At 40.7% G+C, this 20,452-nt stretch overlaps 1 protein-coding gene across 1 annotated transcript in view; it reads left to right on the top strand.

Annotated features, from left to right (window-relative positions):
- LOC117235366 (protein 60A) overlaps positions 1–20,452 on the top strand; it is a 41,651-nt gene that overhangs the window by 10,349 nt on the left and 10,850 nt on the right. Inside the window, exons 2-3 of the mRNA XM_033497326.1 lie at positions 8,075–8,261; positions 14,367–14,521. Of these exons, the coding sequence (XP_033353217.1) occupies positions 8,075–8,261; positions 14,367–14,521 (342 nt within the window). The remainder of the gene's footprint in view (positions 1–8,074; positions 8,262–14,366; positions 14,522–20,452) is intronic.

A 20,452-nucleotide genomic window follows, 5' to 3' on the forward strand; every position in this document is an offset into this window, starting at 1 on the left:
ACGGAAAACAAAAACTGAAGTTCGTTGAATAAAAACAGCAGGGATAAGAAGAGGAAGCTGTTTTATGAAGTTGAAATATTTCGCCAACAGCGAGCGAAGTTCGTTGAATCGCAGAGAGGAAGAAGACATCGAAATAGCAGGAAGAAACGGGAAATATCTAAAATTCTAACACGTATCCGGGATGCTTGAAAACTAATGTTCAATAAAGAAGAGGTCTGACGGGGAAATTAGAATTCTTAGCAAGTGCAATTCATCAAATCGCGGTGATAGAATAAATTGAAGAGGAGAAAGAAAAACGTTGCCCCTCGCTGGCAGAGACGCGAAGATAATCCATAATTCTAACATGTCTGAGGAAGTACAGCGAAAAGTCCATTCACCGCGAATAAATGAATTCCTGAGAACTAAGTGCAAGAAGAATAGGAACTTTTTCAAGGACTTGGGATTTGTTTCGTCGCGTAACAAATACGTATAGGCGGAATATCCTTAGGAAAAAGGAATAGTTAAATTTGAGAAATCGCCAAGTTAAAGGATGATCGAACTTGACGATGAAATTTTACGAAAGTCGAGATATTTATTGAGAATTTGAAACAATTTTCTTTGTCTTCTCAAACGATCGTAATCGATTGGTAAAATTTGTTATGACAGTTCGAAAAAGAAGCAGAGAGCCCCGAGAGGAAACTGCGAGTTATTTGAGGAAATAATGTTTTTCTGTAAATCATTTTCGAAATGATGATCGCTCAGTCATGTGAAGTGTTTACAATCCATAGAAGAAAACATTTACAGTTTCAATATGTTTCAGAGAATACGATAGAGACTCGAATTGCAACTAAGTGAGTTCTCGAGAAACATTACTGTCAGAGAAGAAGAATTTCTTCTATGTAGATCTAAGAACCAATTCAATTGCCATTCATCAAATAAAATTATACCAGGAAAAAGATTGAAACGTGTCTTTTTCGCGATGGATTCGTGGAAATAATTGAAACGAATGTCCAAAATTGCAATAAATCTGCATATAATTCTCAAACATCAGTTTCCCTGAGAACAACCCTTTCAAAAACTCCGAACAATTTTCAAGTTGATTACGATATAAGATTTACTCACTACATTGTTCATACTAATTCATATTGTTCGGGAGAGCTGTAAATGGAGAAGGAATTTAAACAGCGTAATTCGAAATAGCATTAAATCTACATTTACGTAACTATCATCACATCGATTTTTCCAAAAGCAATTCCTGCAGCAAGAACTGAAAATCTGTTAAAAAAATTTAATAAGCCCGTTAACTACTATTACGCACTAGATTGGAACGAGAAGGAACTCAAGCAAACAGCAAAATTAAAATGATGTCGCATCTATATATAGTTTTCGAGCATTGAGTTAAATAACAAAAATAACTGTCGTCGAAAGCTTCAAAAATTCCACCAACTTCCCTCGCTGCAAAACTCACGTATTTCATCGAAACGGAAGAGAATTCGAGCAAACAGCGAAATCCAAAACGACGACAAATTTACGCGCAACTCTCAAGTATCAACATCTAACTCCCTGAAGAATTAAAATCTAACCTCGCAGATATAAGCAAAATTGCACAAAATTGATTGAGAGACATAAGAAAACGTAATCTCTTGTCTACAGTCTGCGAGAGACTGCCATAACGAAGCAAAACCAAACGCTCGAACTCGTAGTTCCTCGAGTAAGATGATAATTCAAAATTCAACGCGGATTTGTAAGTAAAATCGCGGTACAAATTTTTGCATTAGAAACATCGGTGTTGGGTTCGATGTAGGAAAAAAGACAAGGTGTTCTGTGATCTCGAGGCTGAGATCGGTCTCAGATCTGTTTCGAGGTCCTACGGAGGAGTCGCGTCCGTTCGCGAGGGTGGCAGAAGAAGCGCGGTCGAACAGTTCTCGGAAAGTTGTTGGTCCCTCTTTCTCTTTCACGCTTATCTGTCCCTCCTGCTTTATCTCCGAGACGTCTCATGCCGTGGCTCGCGGTGAGAAACGTTCTAGGCTCTTCGACGCGATATGCGGCATGCATATAAATTGATACCCATAACCATAACTTATTCGACATATGTACCCAACCCAGTACTGGGAACTCCGGGCGTCCGATAAAAACCAGCATAAATTAAAACGCGTTATTACGTTATACGACGCCCAGCGAGTCTTAATTGATTGCCATTGCTAGCCCCCTTACCCCCTTTACAGAATCTCTTCTCGTCCCGTCTCTCTTTCCATCGTACGTCGGTTTTCTGGTTTATACTTGTTTTATCCTCGTTCATGTTCCTTCCCGTATTGTTTGTTACACGTACGCGCGTTACTAACGGCCAAAAAATCGATCTGAATGGAACTTGCTACTGTACCGGCAAGTCCAGTTACCAGCAGTTTTGCACGGGATGGCAGGGTCGCCCGAAATTCTGCCGCTCGTTAAAGTACGATCGAATTCACCCTCGTTTGTTGTCAATTTGTGTCAATTTGACACGTGGCAAACGTAAGAAAAAGCAGCACGTAAACGTAAAAATTACGTAAATTTGCAAGTATTAAAGAGGGGCTATAACGGTGTTCTACGATGACTTAATTTCTTTTAATAGGACATCACGCAATTATATATATATATATATATATATATATTAGAAATATATGTTACATAATTATTAAATATATATTGTTAAATAATTATGTAATTATATATATTTTTTTAATGTTTAAATGTTCGTCCTTCAGTTTGGAATAAACCTGCAGTTCCCGTGATGATTACAAAGTCATCGATATTTAGAGAAATATGTTTTGCCATCATTTTTTAGAGGTTGTTTGTTCTTGGCCTTTTTGTACGATGGTCTATGAGATGCTAATTTATTGACAGACGGACCAAACTAGAAACATCATTACATGTCCAGTCGAACTTGGTATCCGTTGCGAAAGGAACGTCTCATAAATAATTTCATAAATTTCTCCCTGCGGATTTTTATACCGCACCTAATTGATTTTTCTGAAAAGAAAATTTACATACTCTACGCGACTCAATAATTTTCATTTCTCGCCGCGAGTCGCCGTAAATTTCACAGCGAATCGAGATTCCAAGTCAGTCGCATAATTCAGCTTTACGAAAGCATTTGTCCATTCTACTTGTCAAACAAAATCGTTAATGTCCAATATTTTGTCCCCACAGAGGCACGTAATTATTGAAAGTTGAAACACATGATTCAGAGTTTTGAGAAAACTGTCTATTAAATTATTAAATAAATTTTGATCACAAGCGCAACAAGTTTCAATTCTATTTCAATTTATTTATTCAGCTAACGGGCCGGACCTCTATGTCGCGAAACAGTATAAAAACAGAAAAAGTACAGTGTGTTTTAAGAGTAGATCGTTGCATGGTCGTTCGTTTCCATTTATCGTATTTTCCAACAACTCAATATAGTTCCTCTACCGTTGTTTTACAAATTGCTCAAACCTCCGAACGAAAGTTCCATTAAAAAATGTATTAACAAATAAGAGCTGAACGTTTATTTAAGAAACTCGACATCGCGTAGAGGACGAGCTAATATTAATTGCTCGTATAATTAGTCTTCATGATCTTTCCATTTGTCAGAGAGGGAATCGCGTACTCCCCTAAAAAGTATCGTCCGATTTATGGGCCGCTGTAGGCCGATCCTTTCGGGGTACGTGCATCTGGACGAATTTTGTAGGCGTGTGCTCACACGTACGTGCGGAGTCGCGGTGCGGCCCATATATTATACAAAGTTTCCCCATCTGCCCTCTCTGTTCCGCCAAATCGCGTGGATAGTCGAACGGGGAAGACGAGTCAATATCTCTCCCCACGTGAAGCCGCGGGCAGGTAAAAATGTCTCAACTTGGGTGCCCTGGCTCATCCTGGCTGCTCCTTTTGCTTCTTTCTTTCCCAGGACCTCTTTCTCTCCCTATCTATCTATCTTCCGCCGAGGGCGGCTCCTTCAACAGGCCAGACAAGAGGAAGAAGGGAGGTCCGGTGAAGGAGAAGCAGAAGTAGAAGAAGAAGAAGAAGACGAAGAGGGGAAAGAAGAGGAAGGAGAAACATGCCAGAACGAGATGGATGGATCGTTCGTTGTTTCTGCGCACTGTGTAAAAGTGGCGAATGCCGCGAGCACCGTTCCCTCTGTTCGTAGTTAGACTAATGATTAGGCCCGACGCGACGTGTGCGACGGCTGTTGAGTTTCGGTTTCCTCTTCGTGCCTCCATTTGTTCGTACTATGCTTCGTTCCTCTGTGTCGGCTCTTTAACTCCTTTCCGAGTTGGTGAAACTGTCCCGATGAGATTTCACGCAGGTTACGGGGTTTACGAGGCGGTGCTTTGAAATATTTTCGATTAGATCTCGTCTTTCGCTGAAGAATTGCCATCGGCTCAAGAAAACAGAAAAATGGCACTGTTGGTGGGTACGCGTTTTCTAGTTTGTCTTGGAGATTTGCATTTGTAAGAGACGAATACTTTTGCAAGGAAACAAAAGCAAGGTTTAGGAATAAATTGCGAAGATGTAGATTTAAGGCGATGCTTCGTGATCGCCTTAACCGTTTACGGTTGACACGATAACGAGGAGAGGAAGGTTCGTGACATTACAGAGCGGAGCTCCTACGTTCGATGAAATCTTTCTCGTTTAATCGCACGTAAGTTACGTAAGTTATGGGATTTTTACGAGGATCTTTGTAAAATTGGCGAAACCTTGTACATTTGTGAATTTCTAATTCCTTAAGTCCGATGAGTTTGACTGCATCGTTAAAAATATTCTAATTAGATACCGTGTGATCCTATTTAGGTGAAATCCTAAGGCAATAAAAATTTCTAAAATTCTATAAAAATTCCAGAAAAAGGACACTGACATTTAACGTTTTAAGATTCTCTCTGGAATAGCCAAAACTAAGTTTCATACAAATCTCACACATTGAGCAAAGATGAATTCGTTGCTTGTCGAAGCTTTCTAAATCGATTAAACCGTCGTGATTTGCATCTTCCACTGTGACGATCGATCGGAGCACAATTATGCAAGCTATGCGTAAGCCTTTAAACGCAGCGCGGCGGCAGCGGGCACAGAGGAAGAGACGGTATTCCCACGGTCGATGTGTTCGAATGATCCGAAAGGAGCATCCGGTCGCTGCGTTACTGCGAACTAATAATCCAGCCGGACTCGTGGTCGAAAGTTGTCGAACTGAGCATAGAACGGGTGGATCGACTCATCGTCGATCAGCCCGCGAAACGACGGATCTCCGAGAAACGGCCCACGGATATTTCCAGGAAAATATCGCAAGAACGAACAAGGAGCGTTCCTATGTGAAAAGAGGGACCCTGAGTTCGTTTAGTCCGTTTTAGTCCGCCCTCTCTCTTTCTCTTTCCAAGTTCTCGCGTGTATGTTAGGCGCGGAGGAACGAGAGACAAGATGCGAGAAGATGCGAGAAGAGGAGAGGAGAGAGGCCTTTCGAGAGAGTGATTAGAGTTGGAGAAGACGAGAAGACGAAGAGGAGAAGAGTATTTGTAGGTGTACAAGAGAGGACTCTGTCAGAGGAGGACCGAAGACGTAGAAGAGAAAGAGGTGGTTGGTGGGGTAAAAAACAAAAGTCCAGTCGGTCGTGGAGCGGTCCAGGATGGTCCCAAGCTATTCGGGACCACCCCGAGAGCCGAGGGGTCCAGCTCGGCTCGCGGCAATCAGGTGCCGTTGGAATGCGACCGTCCGAAGAGAAAAACAAAACAAATTTTTATGCCCTCCCCTCCCCCTACCCCTCTCTGCCCATCGTTCCCTCCTCTCTTCTTTTCGGCTTTCTCGTTCGCTTGTGCTCCTCGTTCTAGTCCCCCACCTCCCGTGAGTCGGCCTCCTCGGGAGAAACATTAGGCATTACTTAAGGGCCACAGTCCTCCAACCATAGCGGAGGAAGGGTACCTACTGCTGGCTTCCCTTTTGCTCTCTGTTCGAGGCGCTCGCTTTGGCGGTAGAAAAAAGGACGATTTCACGCTGCGAATTGTCCACGGCTCGTTCTGGGGGCCTCTCATTTACGGAGGTAACGATTCCCTTATCGATCTCGTGCCGGAACGAGGATAGCTGGTTATCGGTGTCGGCTATAGGCTGCCTGCTGCCCGTGCACTGGCCATCCGCCCTCTTCCTCTTCTTCGTCCACGTTTCGACGATCTGCCGATCCCCGTTTCGAGGCCGTACCGCCAGCCAGATCGCTCCGGGATTAAGATGTGACTGGGACGAGCTCGGTTCGTTGTTTCGGGGAAAATTGATTTGCAACCAGTTTAGCGTGAACGATGGAATTACCGTTGGCTGCTGGCGGGTCGGGGGCTTTGCTGGAACCTGGTTGATCGATGTTTGCTGAAAGTCGAATCGCTACTTGGAACGATACTCTTTTTTCCTACCGGCTGACCGAGCCTCGTTGCGAAGCCGAGTCGTGCTATATCCGACTCTGTTCTCCTCCTCTTCTCTTTTAGTCGCTTTCTCTTCATCTTTTTCGTCCTTTTCTTGTTTTTGTTCCCGGCAGGATATTAATTAAGGGTTTCGCAATCTAGATCGCAAGTAACAGGTTACGTTTTACGCGCGTTGTTACGTTGTTTGAATGATCGAGTGGAATTTTAATCTTTCCTACTGTGCTTGCGAGAAGCTAATAACGGAATGGTAATTTTTACGATAGCGAGAATTTAATAATGCGGATTTGGAAAAAAAAGGGAGAAGCTTATATCGAAGCTACGTTTTGATTTTGAATCTTGCGTTTCTTATACGATCAAAATATTTGTTGATCGTTCGTTGCTTTTGGTTCTGCTATGCTTTGTCAAGGAACTTGTACGACAGCAACGATATATTTCCAAAGGTGCATTGTAGACCGATATTCGGAGAATGGAACGGTTGTAGAGGAATTTAGGCAATGTCTAGGTAGACAATTAGGGAAGACAAGTTTGGGCCGGTGCTTCGGTTCGAAATTTATCGTAAACGAACAGGTTACTCAGTTTACGGAGATTATCGGCATTTTACCTTTTCCGCTGTTTTCTAAAGTTTTACCTTTCGTGGTTGAACAGGGAGATAAGGAGAAGAGGTCTACCTCGAAATAAAAGGATAATTACTCTTAAGCGAGGTAGTTGCGCAAAAGGAAAACAACGAAGCGTATGTATCGTATCGACGATATAATTTTCTATTTCGCTAAGAATATTTACAGAAACGAATATTTATAATAATTAAACATTACGAACATAATATTCCAGTTTTATATTAGGCGAGAGAAAAGTTTGCAACTATAGTGATCTATGTTGATACATAATATAGGAATATGTTAATTTATATATGCGCTATAGGAATTTGTAAAGAAGCAATTTTTATAATTAATACATATTTGGCTTTCATACTTTTTAGTTAACTAATAAAGAATCTAATTACAGAATATTATACTCCTGCTGTTCATTTAACGTTCGTTCGAAACATTTTCCGCTACGATTAACAGTTTCGACGATATTTCAGGTTCTAATTCTTATGATGCAATATATGTACAAAACTATGTTAACAGCTATATTTAAAAAAAAATGTGTGCTCTTTATGACCAAAGTAGTCTCTAGTACATCGACAGTGTCCACAGAAGCGAAATTGTTAGCTTAATAGGCAGTACAGCGTTATTCCCCGTTACTTTCCCCGAAAGTATTGTAAACCTAAGTACCTTCCTATTATTCTTCGCTTTCCAGTCATTTCGATGTTACGTATCTGCGATAAGTAACGATGCGCTTTATTTATTTCCCTTTTCTCGCGGCTCACAGCCCCATTACACGCCTATACCGATGCATTATACCATCGTACTATCGTTTCCTAACATCGTGAACGACAAAAAAAAAATCTCTTTTTTCTTAAGATCCAACGATGGACGCTTTTACGAAGGGAATCGTCGAAAGGATGTTTACAAAAGTTATCTCAGCTATCGGTATCCGGCCGAAGGATAATGAGTAAAAGCGCTTTACCCCGGGTGAACCAGCTAATTGCCATTCGACAATCCCGTCGTAAATCTACGTTTACGTTTCGTTTCGTCAGATTCGCTCGGTCGTCATCGGTTAATGAGACGCTTTTTCTCGATCTGCAGATCATCATGTTCCGGGAGTGAGGCATGAGCGCGGCAAAAGGCTATGGTTTGACGTCTCCGAGGTACCACCGGGGGAACACATAATCAGTGCAGAGCTCAGGCTCTATCGCAGCATGGACGTGAAGAATCGGAGGAATCGCGGATCGTACATGATCACAGCCTACCGGGTCTTGAGAACCGAAGACGGGTGAGTCTTGTAAAAGGGGCTTGTTTGCATGTGACGCGATTTACTCGGGCTGTCAGTTCAAAGTTAGGGGTAATCTGCTTTCAGCGAGGATTATACGAGGTGTCCTTTAAGTATGTGGCTCTTTCTAACTCTTTAAGAGCCAAGATATACGGGACTTTTATCGTAATAGTTGCCACGGTCGTTCGGATCTTTGTTCCGATAATTTAGAAAGTCTTATCGAGTCGAAAAAGTAGTCGGCAAATTGCATTATTAATTTTCTTATTAGTTTCTTCGATAAGAAATCAAATGACGTATTTGCTTTCAACATTCTAACTTTCCACGCAAGAAGTGAAAACGTTAAACTAATTCGTTTAGTGCGATTTGGCGAGAATTTCACAGGAATATACCTAATGCCAATGGCGATAAATTTTTAAAGGCGATTTTCTTCGCAGTAAAACGTAATATATAATAGAGAGCTCGTTATGCGTTAAAAGTAGATGGAATAAGACCATTAATGCTAAAACATAGTACCCTCAAAATTACTTTCGCAATGCTAATTGTCCCGCTAGAGTCATATTTCAATTAAAATCCGTTTTATATACATAAACAGAATTTTTCTTCAGTGGTTTTCAGAGGAAACAGAGGTTTTCTATCGCTGTATCCTCGGAACACGTGCCATCGAAGGAATGTTGTTTAAAAATCGTAACTAATTTTTCCCACACCTTACACCTTGTTCGAGGCAACAAATTCAAAGACGCCGAATTACGTATTTTTCCTTACGAGCTTGCAATGGAATGTGTTCTTTCCCTGAATGTCATTATCGTGTTAATTGGAATGTCCCGTTTCTGGGAAAAGTGTTTCAGGTATTGTTCCTACCTGCAGCCAGCTCTGACTGGCTACTATTTCGGGGTGAGTAAGGGTGACTGATAGGTTTGAGGTGACCTTTAACTAGCGAGTAGGGCGAAGAGGAGAACGGGGAAGGGGCATGGTGGAAAAACGGTACTCTTTCTCTTCTGTCTTCGTCCGACGTTGGTGAGGCAGATCCCACCCGGGTGGGTGGCTAGACCAATTTCGTGTTCCTTCAGGCAGAGTCCGTGGTTTTTGACATCGTCATCGTGCCTCTAATTAGGCCGTCCTTAAGTCGCCGAAAAAATCTCAGGTATTTGTTCTACCTGTGAGAGTTTCGGGGACCAGCCCACTCGTCTTTCGTCGATTCTACCTTTCTCATTCATATCCGGGGCCGTCTAGCGGCGCACGAATAACGACCGATTCCTTTCTAGAACCACCGACTATATTACGCCATATTTCTTATATATTGGGTCATTCCATAGCAATGATATATTTTTTATTACGGATATTAGGTGAAATTAGTCAATAAACGATCAGATACGTATATTTTGCCTCGTTCTCTACAGGTGTCCATCCTTCCGTTAAATTTCCCATTCTTCCTTTGTTACATTTAACCCTCGAACGTTGAAAATCCTTACCTGTGAAAAGGTAAACGCGAATTTTGTGTCTTCTCTGATTCCTTTTAAGCATAAACGCTGCACAGGTAAAACGAAATGTTCTAAAGCTACCTACTATTTTCGACCACCTGTAATTCAAAAGTTACACCGCGATACTATTCTCAAAATATTCTCTACTCCTTTAATTTCAACTATTTCGAAGAGACGCTAGCTCCTGACAGTTTCTTAACTCTGAATTTGTTCAATCATCGCGCAAATAACATCATGTTGTTCGATCATCTCAGTTGTTTCTACGGTTCAGGTATTTGATATTTCAGTCTAGTCTTGACGAGCTCCTGTGCGTAGGTACGGTATTTCAAAGTTGACAATGATCTTTTCATCGACTCTTCTCGTTCCTTGTATCGTACTTTCGTTCGATTATCTCTACGATCGAACGATTGTTGTCTTGACGCGGTTCCATTCTTATCCCCGTTGAATTGGATCTCTCGAAAGGACGATTTATCTCGATAGACGCTACAGACCGACGGTTTCAGCAAGCAACGCAAGCTGCTCGGTTCGCGTCCACGTGTCCGCTTCTCAGACGAGAAAGACCGTATAGCGGATGGCGACAGCTAGTCTAGAGCCATCCCTGTCTGATACTTCCGTAGACTTTGGTACTGTGACCTGACCGATATACAGGCCCCCGACAGGAAACGCTATTCCGTAAATTGAGGTAAATTAGCCGTGGAGACGGGCTCCGAGCGAGGAGTTAAGAGCACGAGTTACTTGGTGTGCCTACGCAGTTACACGCACGCAGCCACTCCACCTCCTCTTCCTTCTCCTCCTTCTACTCTTTCTTCTTCGGCTTCTTCCGTCAAACTCGATGCGTGACGCATCCTCCTCCACCTCTTTATCCTCCTCCACCTTCTGGTCCAGCCGAGACAAGCTGGCGACTCTGGTTTCTTACGTGTGCGCACCAGGTTTCCATAAGAGTTCTCCTGTGGTAGGGATACCAGGCCGCGTCAGCTGTCTCTGGACCATGATAAGAGGACTTCTCTGACGAAAGTCAGACAGTGACACTTGCCGTAACGAGCTTCAGGGTCTCGTGCTTTTAGTCTCAATTAGCAATTCATAAATTTTTCTCGCTTGCCGCCGTTTCTTGGACGGCTGTTCTCGCTCCGTTTCGCCGGTTTATGGGGTTCACGTGTCGTATTCGTTTAGTTGGAAAGATCAATTGTTCCTTTTTTGTCCTTCTCATTTTAACTTTATTTATATCGTATTAATTTAATATAAACGGAGTACTCTATAAGTAGAATGTAATAGAATATTCTATAAATTTATCATATACATTGTTACTTGTCGAAATATTTGTCTAATACTTCTGTAATTCCTATTAATCGTAATAAGTAGAAGTGGAAAATTCGTCAAAATGAGTTACGTGTCGCATTACTGAATTTCGAATGATTAATAACGCAATAGTAACAAATACAGTAATATCCTAGCATAAATGTGATTATAAATGCATTAGATGATCATATAGAATTACGTGTACCGTTCTGATAACGCTGTTATCGCAGTTTTACAATCGCTGCCAATTATTGTATCTTATTTTAGCGTATGTACATATTTATATATACACTCGTGCACGCGTATTAAACGTAATTGAAATTTTACGATAATTATAATTCCGCAATTTGATACCGCTATTTTGTTTCAATATTTTGTTTTCATTCTGAATTTATCTCTATCACACGCGTTTTTATCATTTTTCACCGATCGTTTATCTATTCACGCTTCGCATTCAAGAAATTGTTAAGATTCAATCGGTATTTATCATCGAGCGATGGTATTCAATTTGCCGCGGAAAAAATTGATGTTTGTCTTTGTGCCTGTTTATCACAATGTAACGGCTGCACTTTGAAATTCAAATATACATAATACCTCAGGAAAGCTAAAAGTTGATTGATAATCGCGAGACATCTTCATCAATGCTTACGTTTATGAATGCACAGCTGCGAGGCTGAAATGTATTCAATTCTACGCTTTGCAATTCAGGAATTCACACTCGGCCGAAGGAAAACAATTTAACAGCCGCATCTGTTACAACACATTAAGAGAATTAATTTCAGTAAACAAACATTTCGTATCGCCAACAATACGTTATCGTGAACGTGAAACAAAACGTATATCAATTATTTCCAAGAACATCAATACATTTTAGAATTCGCTGTGAAATTATTAATCATTCGTTCGAAACTAATACCAAATTTCTTCTTCGTTTAAAGAGAAAAATAATTTTAAATAAATCGAGATCGACGGGAGGGAAACAAATTTTACAACCTTAGAGTCGAGTGAATTCTAATAAACTGGCAAGCACATTGTGAATCTTCTTTTAAACAGAAAAATAATTTTAAATAAATCGAGATCGACGGGAACCTTAGGGTCGAGTAAATTCTAATAAATTGGCAAGCACATTGTGAATCTGCAATAACGTGCGAGACATAAAACTCGTTACACGTACCTCGAAGCTATTAAAGATAATGTCAAACCGATCGAGATTAAAGGAAAGAAGAAAATCCTGGAACGTCCAAGAGAATTAATAAATATTTAGCGTAGGATAATATCACGATACTTCGATGTAGCAAGAGCTTCGTAATTTATTAAAAATTCTTCCACGCGTAAACAAACCGTAAACGAACAAACCGAGATAAAGGAAAGGGAAAAAGACGGAAAGAAAATGGGTAATGCGTACAATCTCCGGTGATAAATTTATGCGGGAACGTTCGTCCTGCGTCTGTATACAGTTTTAGCGTTCTCAATTATTCAATTATGGGAACGATAATCAGTCCCGGGAAAAAGATAAATGCGTCGTTTAAGGAATGTCTTTGACCGTGGAGATCGGAGATGAGCCCGTTCGCTCAATGAACAATGATTAGTGTGTTTCGCTGAAATCATATTGACACGAGCCACGTGCAAGATAGATTTGCGCGAATTGTCGAGTCACGATCGAGGACGAATTATGGCAAATAGTCGTATATGCTTCGTCGTACGATGTATATCACGGTTAGCGTGCTTACGTAAGAATCAGTGGTTTTCTATTGATCGATTTTATCGATGAATTGCGCGATTCGAAGCCGTGCAACGATAGAGAAACAATATACGTCTTTGACCATCTGCTGTTGAATCTTGGTGTTTGCCAATTAACACACTTTGCTATTATCGCTAATTGTCAGGATATACATATGTACGTTATCGCTTAAATGTATCCGATCGTTTCTTGATCGATAATAGCATCTACGATTACCCTATTTTCTGCTATCGTTATACTCGTATATAGCAGAATATATTTTTCTGTTTTAACGTATTTTATCTGACACGTACGTATTTTGTATGCCCCATGGACAAGATTTAATTTTTATTATCAGCAAAAATTGTTAGACGTATTTCGATGTAACGTTACACTTTAGAGATATTGCGATAATGGAAAGAGTACTTTGATAGAAAATTTCAGTGTATAATATGTCAAGCATCCTATTACATCTTCAATGATAACTTTAACATCTTCAGACACGAATATGTTAAGACCACAAACGGATATTCGTTTCTTATTTTTTAGCCTTATTCGTTTCACGTTATGTCCTTAGATACTAATCGAGGCGGACAATATCGGTAAATATTTTGAAACGTTCGAAGGAAAAAAATAAAATTTACCATTACCACATCTCTGTATCTTTTGGGATCGTCGTTAAAAAGTAACATCGATTTCTAATTCGTGGCTTTCGGAAATAGATGGTAAATATAGCAGACGATGAATATCATTTAAACTATTAATTTTCCTACTTTCGTAACATTCGCGTAGATATTATTACTAAAAACCGACCAAGACGTTCAGGTATTTAGGAGCAGCCGTGTAGCGAACAGCGCAGCTAATAGTGTCTATTAACAATTCATAGTTTTTGCATAGAGTGAGAAAATATTTGAAGTTTCGTTTGAAGAAGCGTAAAAATTTTGTAGAGGTGCGAGGATGGAAGATGTTTGTTTTGATCAGCGAGATAATTTCCATGTGACGTGTGTTGTCCGTATGATGTCCACACAACTGCGTGTTAACGTAATGAGTAACGCGAGTTTTCCTTGATGTATGCAAGGAAAATCGCAGGGATATTAGTGACACCGAGCATTTAGCGGTTAATGCGTTGCAATGCTTAGAGCTTATTGTTAGTCAGAAGGTAACATTACCACTAGAATAGAATCTTTGACACATACTGTTTTGAAAACTTAACTCTGTTTTACATATTATTTTGCTCGGCTACTTTGCCTTAATACTAGGCTTCCGTTAAGATTTAAATATATAATAGTCACAATTCTGATATATTTATAACAAATCGATATTTGTTATAAATCCAGTTACGTCGAACATTTCGAAATTTCCAAGTAATCGCCAATCCGAATAATCCGAATATTAAGACGACAAAGTTAAATAAATCTTTTGAATCAATTTTATACCTTTTATAGACAAAGTTACAAAACAAAAAAAAAAAAGAAAAAAGAAAACATTGGAAACACTGGCGAAGTAGCGATGCCTTAAGCCTCGTTACGATAAATAATATACATACTTTTAATAGAAATTTTCACAGTTGCTGTATTCGTCATATTATATACGACTGTATTTTTCATGTTGTAGGACAAGGGAGTTGCAATACGTAGATGCAGTGAATACGACGACAGGAAAAGAGGGGTGGTTGACATTAAACGTTAGCGAGCCTCTCGATCATTGGGTGAATAATCCTGATGGAAACAAGGGATTGTATCTGTCAGTACATCCCGCAGATCGTTCTGGTGAGTAAAAATTTACTATCTTGCAATTACTACTTCTGTGCTGTACAAAGTTTTATGATCTTCTATTTATGGCTTTCCTTACATTACGCGTCTACTGAAGTCTATTCGTTGACTTTCGATCAAACAGAGGAAGTTTTTAATGAAAATGATAGAAATATCGAATAGTTTAATGCTCTATGGTAATATCGCAATATAATGATCATCTATACAATACCTTTTTAAATCGCGATAGTTCGTAAAATATTGTTTATTTAAGTAGAAAAAGGTTTTGAATAAGTTCGGTTGGTAACTGTTGCATTTATGGAAATTTATAGGCAAATCTTTGGAGCACAATGTAATCGAAATGAGAAATTATTTTCGATATAACATAGGAGGCTAATTTTAAAATATTCTGCCTGTGATTTATCTTTCGATAGTCTGCGGAACATCGCAGAAACAGTCCATCCTGTGGGTTTTGCTAAGCTTCAGTGTCCAGTAATTGAGCGTGCAAACATGTGAATGTGCCATTTATATGCATATTTAACTCGAAATTTTCAAATATTCATTTTTTTTATGGGATTGTTGATCTTTTGGGTAGAAGATTATCGAGAATTTCTTAATCTACTTTGACGAAAAAGATAGCTTCGTACTGCTAGCTTAACAGCTACTTCTTCTTCACAGCTACTTTGTTCCCTGTAAGTCAAACGAAACGCGGTCTCGAATCCTAAAGTTCTACATCGCTGGATATATCCTTTCAAAATGTCGCTGTGAACGTTATCTTTCAATATTCTTTCGTTCGCGCATTCAGATTTTTGTTCTATGATCCAAGATCCTCAACTTCGATTACACGAATTGTCTCCGTTTCGTGAAAATTCGTAAAAGTATCAACACGATATTTTCGATAAAACGATTCACATAAATTCGAAAGCGTCTCTGCTTACGTGAAAGGACACGAAAGGATCGTAGGATGGTGTACGCAGAGCCGGTGTTCGACTAACGAGTAACAAGACGCGGCGCACGCTTCCTATTGAGCAATAGATCGTGGCTAATAAACGCTTCGGGGTCAGAAGTTCGACGCGGTGAATTCCGGGCATTTCTTGTACACCTGGCAGAGCAGAGAAGGCAGTCTCCGCGGATGTGTACAGGTATATGCTTTCTCGAGCGTACACCTGTTCCACGCTCTCACTCCCATGCTGAAAAGCGTTCCTTGCTCTCGCACGCTGTGCCTTCGGTCCTGTACGCGACCGATCGGCTAGCGATGGCTTCGTATCAGGCCTCGGGCCTTTCCACCTTTCCGGTCCATTTCTCTTCCTCGGAGCTCGCTCGTGCACGTGCAGTCCGTTTCGTGGAATATACCCACAATTATTTTCTATTTGTCACCGATTATTTTCTATTTGTCACTGATTATTTTCTACGCGCGAGTTATGCGCCAGATCGATGCCTCGAGAGCGCTCGTACGTCTGGTTCAAGCGATTTTTTCCACGTCTTCTATGCGACAGCGATGTACTTGTTAGGCGTAATTGAGACGTATCCGACGAATAAATTTATTTCCGACGAAATTGATCTTCTATCTTTCGTTCAATTTATTCATTTCCTCGGCGAAGATTAATATTTCATTCTTCATTTCATTTATCCTGACAGACGGAGACAGTTTTCTTTATAAATAGCTTATATAGAAATACGTTAGTTCGCGATAGACCCGCGAGGAACTGGAAACGTTAAGATTTTTAGTATGAAACGAGGAAACGTTGATACGAAACGAAACGTAACGAGACGACGAGAAACGAAACGCAGAGGGAAATGGAGGGAGTGGATGGTTTGCGAATCGAGGACGTAGATCTTGCTCGCTTCTTGCGAATTTTCGTGCGTCACTCGAGGTCCTTCCTACTGCTAGCCAGCACGAATACATCATCGACAAGAGGCCAAGCCGTGGCGTCGTCTTGTCTTCCTATACTGGCGAGATGTGCGTGCGTGGGATTTAGCCCGAGGAACGGACAAAGTCCGGCTGTGAGACTATACGAGAGAGACGGAGAACGATATACGTGAACGGAGTGAAGACCCAGATGGTGAGATAAGGACGCCCCTGAATCCAATTCTGCCACCGAATCTTAGATGAGAATCGTCACGAGGCGTACGAGGGAAGATTACCTTGATTTGATTCTTTAGATAAGCTACACCTGTTGGCTGGCCCACGAACCGATGAGCTTTAGATCATTGATGATTTTCGTTTCTTTGCACGGTCGTCGAGCCAGATCTCCTCACCGATCTGGGAACGGTGGTAGCCTTGGCCGATTAAATCTCACCGGGATAACGTACGAAATACAACCAGCTACAGAGATCTCGGACTAATATTCCCGACGAACATGTGTTTTCTCGGTATATTCGAGTGCCAGAGATGAGATTCGTCGATGATCTTCGTATCAGGCTATCCTTCGTTTATGGAGCTATCGACTCGTCGGATGAATAGGATCTCGAGAAGGTTCGCATTGAACGTTCATTAAAATCCTTCTCATCGCTCTTTAACTATGTTTGTTTCGATTATTTCCATGTCGACGTTGCTTGATCAATTCTGCATCGTTGATCGTTACTTGGCCTCCGAATTGTATTTATTTCTACGTTAAAGAGAAATCTTCGACACGCTCTCGTGCGCGTACGTACGTAATTCTTTGTACATCGATGGAAATTCGAGCGTGGTTGGTCGATACGAGCGAATAACCTTGTACGATCTATTCGTCAATGGAGTTTTATCTGTACTGGTTGGCTTGCAATCCGTTTTGTTGTTACACGTTGTAGAATAAATCGATCGCGTTGAATAAGTGCCGGTTGCGTTCGATATTCCGAAGGAAAGATCGAGATAGGGCGCCTTGGATTACCGACATCGACGCAGTAATTGGATCACGATTGTTGAATAATTGAATAATGCTAGAATGCTTTATATCGCGTTCCACCTAATTTTCTTGCAAAACTCCTGTCAGTCTAGCGGGAATACACGTTGCAACGTGAAATTAAATTATCGTTTCAGGCCTGAAACGATCCAGCGAAATAATTACACCGATCCCTGGCTATCCAGTTGTCGGAATCGAAGCATCTAGTCTTCTACCAAGCTATTAACGATTATCCTTTCTCTTTATGGCGATCAATCGGAAATTGAATTTCTTCGCGCACAAAACAGTAACAACATAATCGCTGTAATAACGACGCAGTGCTTTTTGTGAAATTCTGTCGATCATTCAGCATCCTTAACTTTAACGAGAACCATCGAATTATTTAACATTCTATGATTAAAAAGGAACCAGTATCTATTTTCCTACCGATTCGACTTTTGATGCTGAGATTTTATGCATACAAGGGTACGAGCATCAAACACTCCACTCTGTCTGTATGTGCTTCGCGTATTCTATGCTGGAAAAGAACTAACAGGGCCGTTAAATACTTCACTTGGAACCAACATCTTCCCTCGAGCACTACTTAAAAACCACGATTCATCTTGTTCCCGAGATTCGAAGACCGATTCTTCTACGAAAGGAAGCTCAAACAAAAAGCAAAAAAAAAAGAAAAGAAAAGAAAAGACGAAATAAATGTGGAAAGAAGAGGGAATAAAAGTCAGACGGTGGCAGTAACTAACAAGCATCAGGCGAATGTTCAACCCAGCATCTTCCATTTGATGTCTCAGTTTAAATCCCTTGTCGGCAGAATTTCGAACTTTGAAACCTATTTCATCGTTTCGCTCAGTTTTCGTCGCCGACGAAGATTATTGAAAAACGTCCAACGAAAAGAACCGGGCGATTTATGATCGTCAATCGCGAAAAATATATAAATTAGAAATCTAATAGTTTAGATTTTTATTTGTTTAGCGATCTCGAGACCAACGATTCAACGATATTCTATTCTATGATTAACAGGTGTGCTGACGATAACTGACGAGGAAAATTATTCTTTTCTTTTTAGTACACGCTTTTAAATGAAAGTGATTATTTTTTTATTTTTTGTTTTTTAATTTCTATTTTTTACTCTTTCGTCACTGTGAGATAAGAAGATTCTCTCAGATTTCTACTCGGCTAATTAACAGTCGTCGGCAGACTGTTATTTTCAATAAAAGAAATTGTCGATTTTCTGAAATTATATCGTAACGTCGTCGGAAATGAGCGTGTGTTCCAAATTTCAGCTTTCTAGCTGGTCTGGAAGTGGGTGAAATTTCGTTTACAAAAATTACACTCAGACAGACAGACAAACAGAGAAGTAAGCCAAATACATAAAAAGCATTAAAAAATTGCTGACGTTTGCTAACGTGAATTTGCTTCCATGGAAACGCGAAGAACGCAAGGGCAGTAAATGGTACGTTTCCACGTGGCACAAAGTCATGACTTTCCTCTCGAAGAGGAAGGGAGGGAGGCAGCAGTAGAATGTACTGCTCTAACATTCAGTGTCATGACTGTAAAGTCACGATTTAGTGTCACGTGTAAATGTACCTCAAGCCTTAAGCAAGTATAAACAGTTGAAAGCATTCGCAACAACGTGTTGATGATAGCATTACCATTAATCGTTGCCCATGTTCCGAGGAACGATCGTTTTGTTCTACGAAACACGTATACGTATGGCTGGGATTAATTTCGATGCAAGTTAATTTCGGTAATTTCGGTACAAGATACTCGTAGAATTAGATTACTCTTCGTTTCTAGATAACGTTTCACCTTACGAATTTACAACGAATATGAATTAAACAAGCTGATTTCGAATCTCAGAATGAATATTTGTAAACTTGGAAAACGTACCTCTCACGTATATTTACATATTATTATGTGAAATATTATGTAAAAGTAATACGCTTGTACTGTAAAGATAAGAAACGTCGAAAACTAGAAGTAAGAAAAATGACATACATACATACTTATACGCGTGTATTTCTGGTTAAAGTACTCTTAATAAATTGAAATCTACTTGGTCAAGGTTCGATCATACTCGAAGACATGGCTCGTGTTTCTCTATTGCTCCTACTTTCTCACGTTACAGTTCGAACGTATCCTTTTTTCCTTCCAAGTACGTACGTACGTACGAAATGCATGGAACTTTCTAGTCAGATTCGAATCTATTTACGATGCGCTTGATCTCCTCTCTGCGAATGGGCTTTTGCTCGCAAACATTTGCTTCGTGGAGAGGATACTTGGCAAGTGTTTCAATGCGAATGATCGCGAACATTAGCAAACGTTTATCGGAGACGTTGGTTCGGTGGTAAACAGAGTTAAGAATCAGTGTTGGTGATCTTGGAGGAACGGCGCGTGTCTAGCTTGTAATCGTTGTATCCTCGGCGCGATACGCGCAGGTAACACTTGAGAGGTCTGCCATAACGACATCGTGGATATTAAACGAGGCACGTTTCAGCACGAGAACGAGGCATTGGGACGGTCATGTATACGCGAGAGCTTGAAATGCCTATGTATTCGTGCGTACAGTTTGTTGTTTGCCGCGCCTAGATCATTTCGTTGCTTGCCTCTCTCACCTCCATACGCCTCCTCCTCTTCCTCCTCACCGGTTTCTCTCTCTCCCCACGTCGATCCTCCTCTTACCCTCCTCGCACCTGTATATTTTCTCTCTTTCTCACTCCTCTCTGCTTCTCTGCTCCTCTCCTTCGCGAGCACAACCGGTTTATCTTTGATCATTCAATATAAAACACAAGATCGGAGGCGCACACCTCTGCGCGCGTTCACGTATCCACAGGTATACGTTGCATACATCGAAAGAGCCACGATTCCGTTCCTCGGTAATTCTTCCCTCTCGCTGTTTCTCCTTCTCTTATTCCCTGCGCGACGTCTTTCTCTTCCTTTGACTTTTGGCTCCTCTTTGGTTCGTCTTGTCCACTCGGTTCGTCTCCTCCCAATCCCTCGCGTTGATCCCTCTTTTTCTCCCGTTCTATCCCCTGCAGGCGCGTCCCTCTTGCGACACGCATTCGCACGC

This window comes from Bombus vosnesenskii, unplaced genomic scaffold (genome assembly GCF_011952255.1).
Source record: "Bombus vosnesenskii isolate JDL3184/JDL3185 unplaced genomic scaffold, Bvos_JDL3184-5_v1.1 scf7180000013264, whole genome shotgun sequence".
Taxonomy (NCBI): Eukaryota; Metazoa; Arthropoda; class Insecta; order Hymenoptera; family Apidae; genus Bombus; species Bombus vosnesenskii.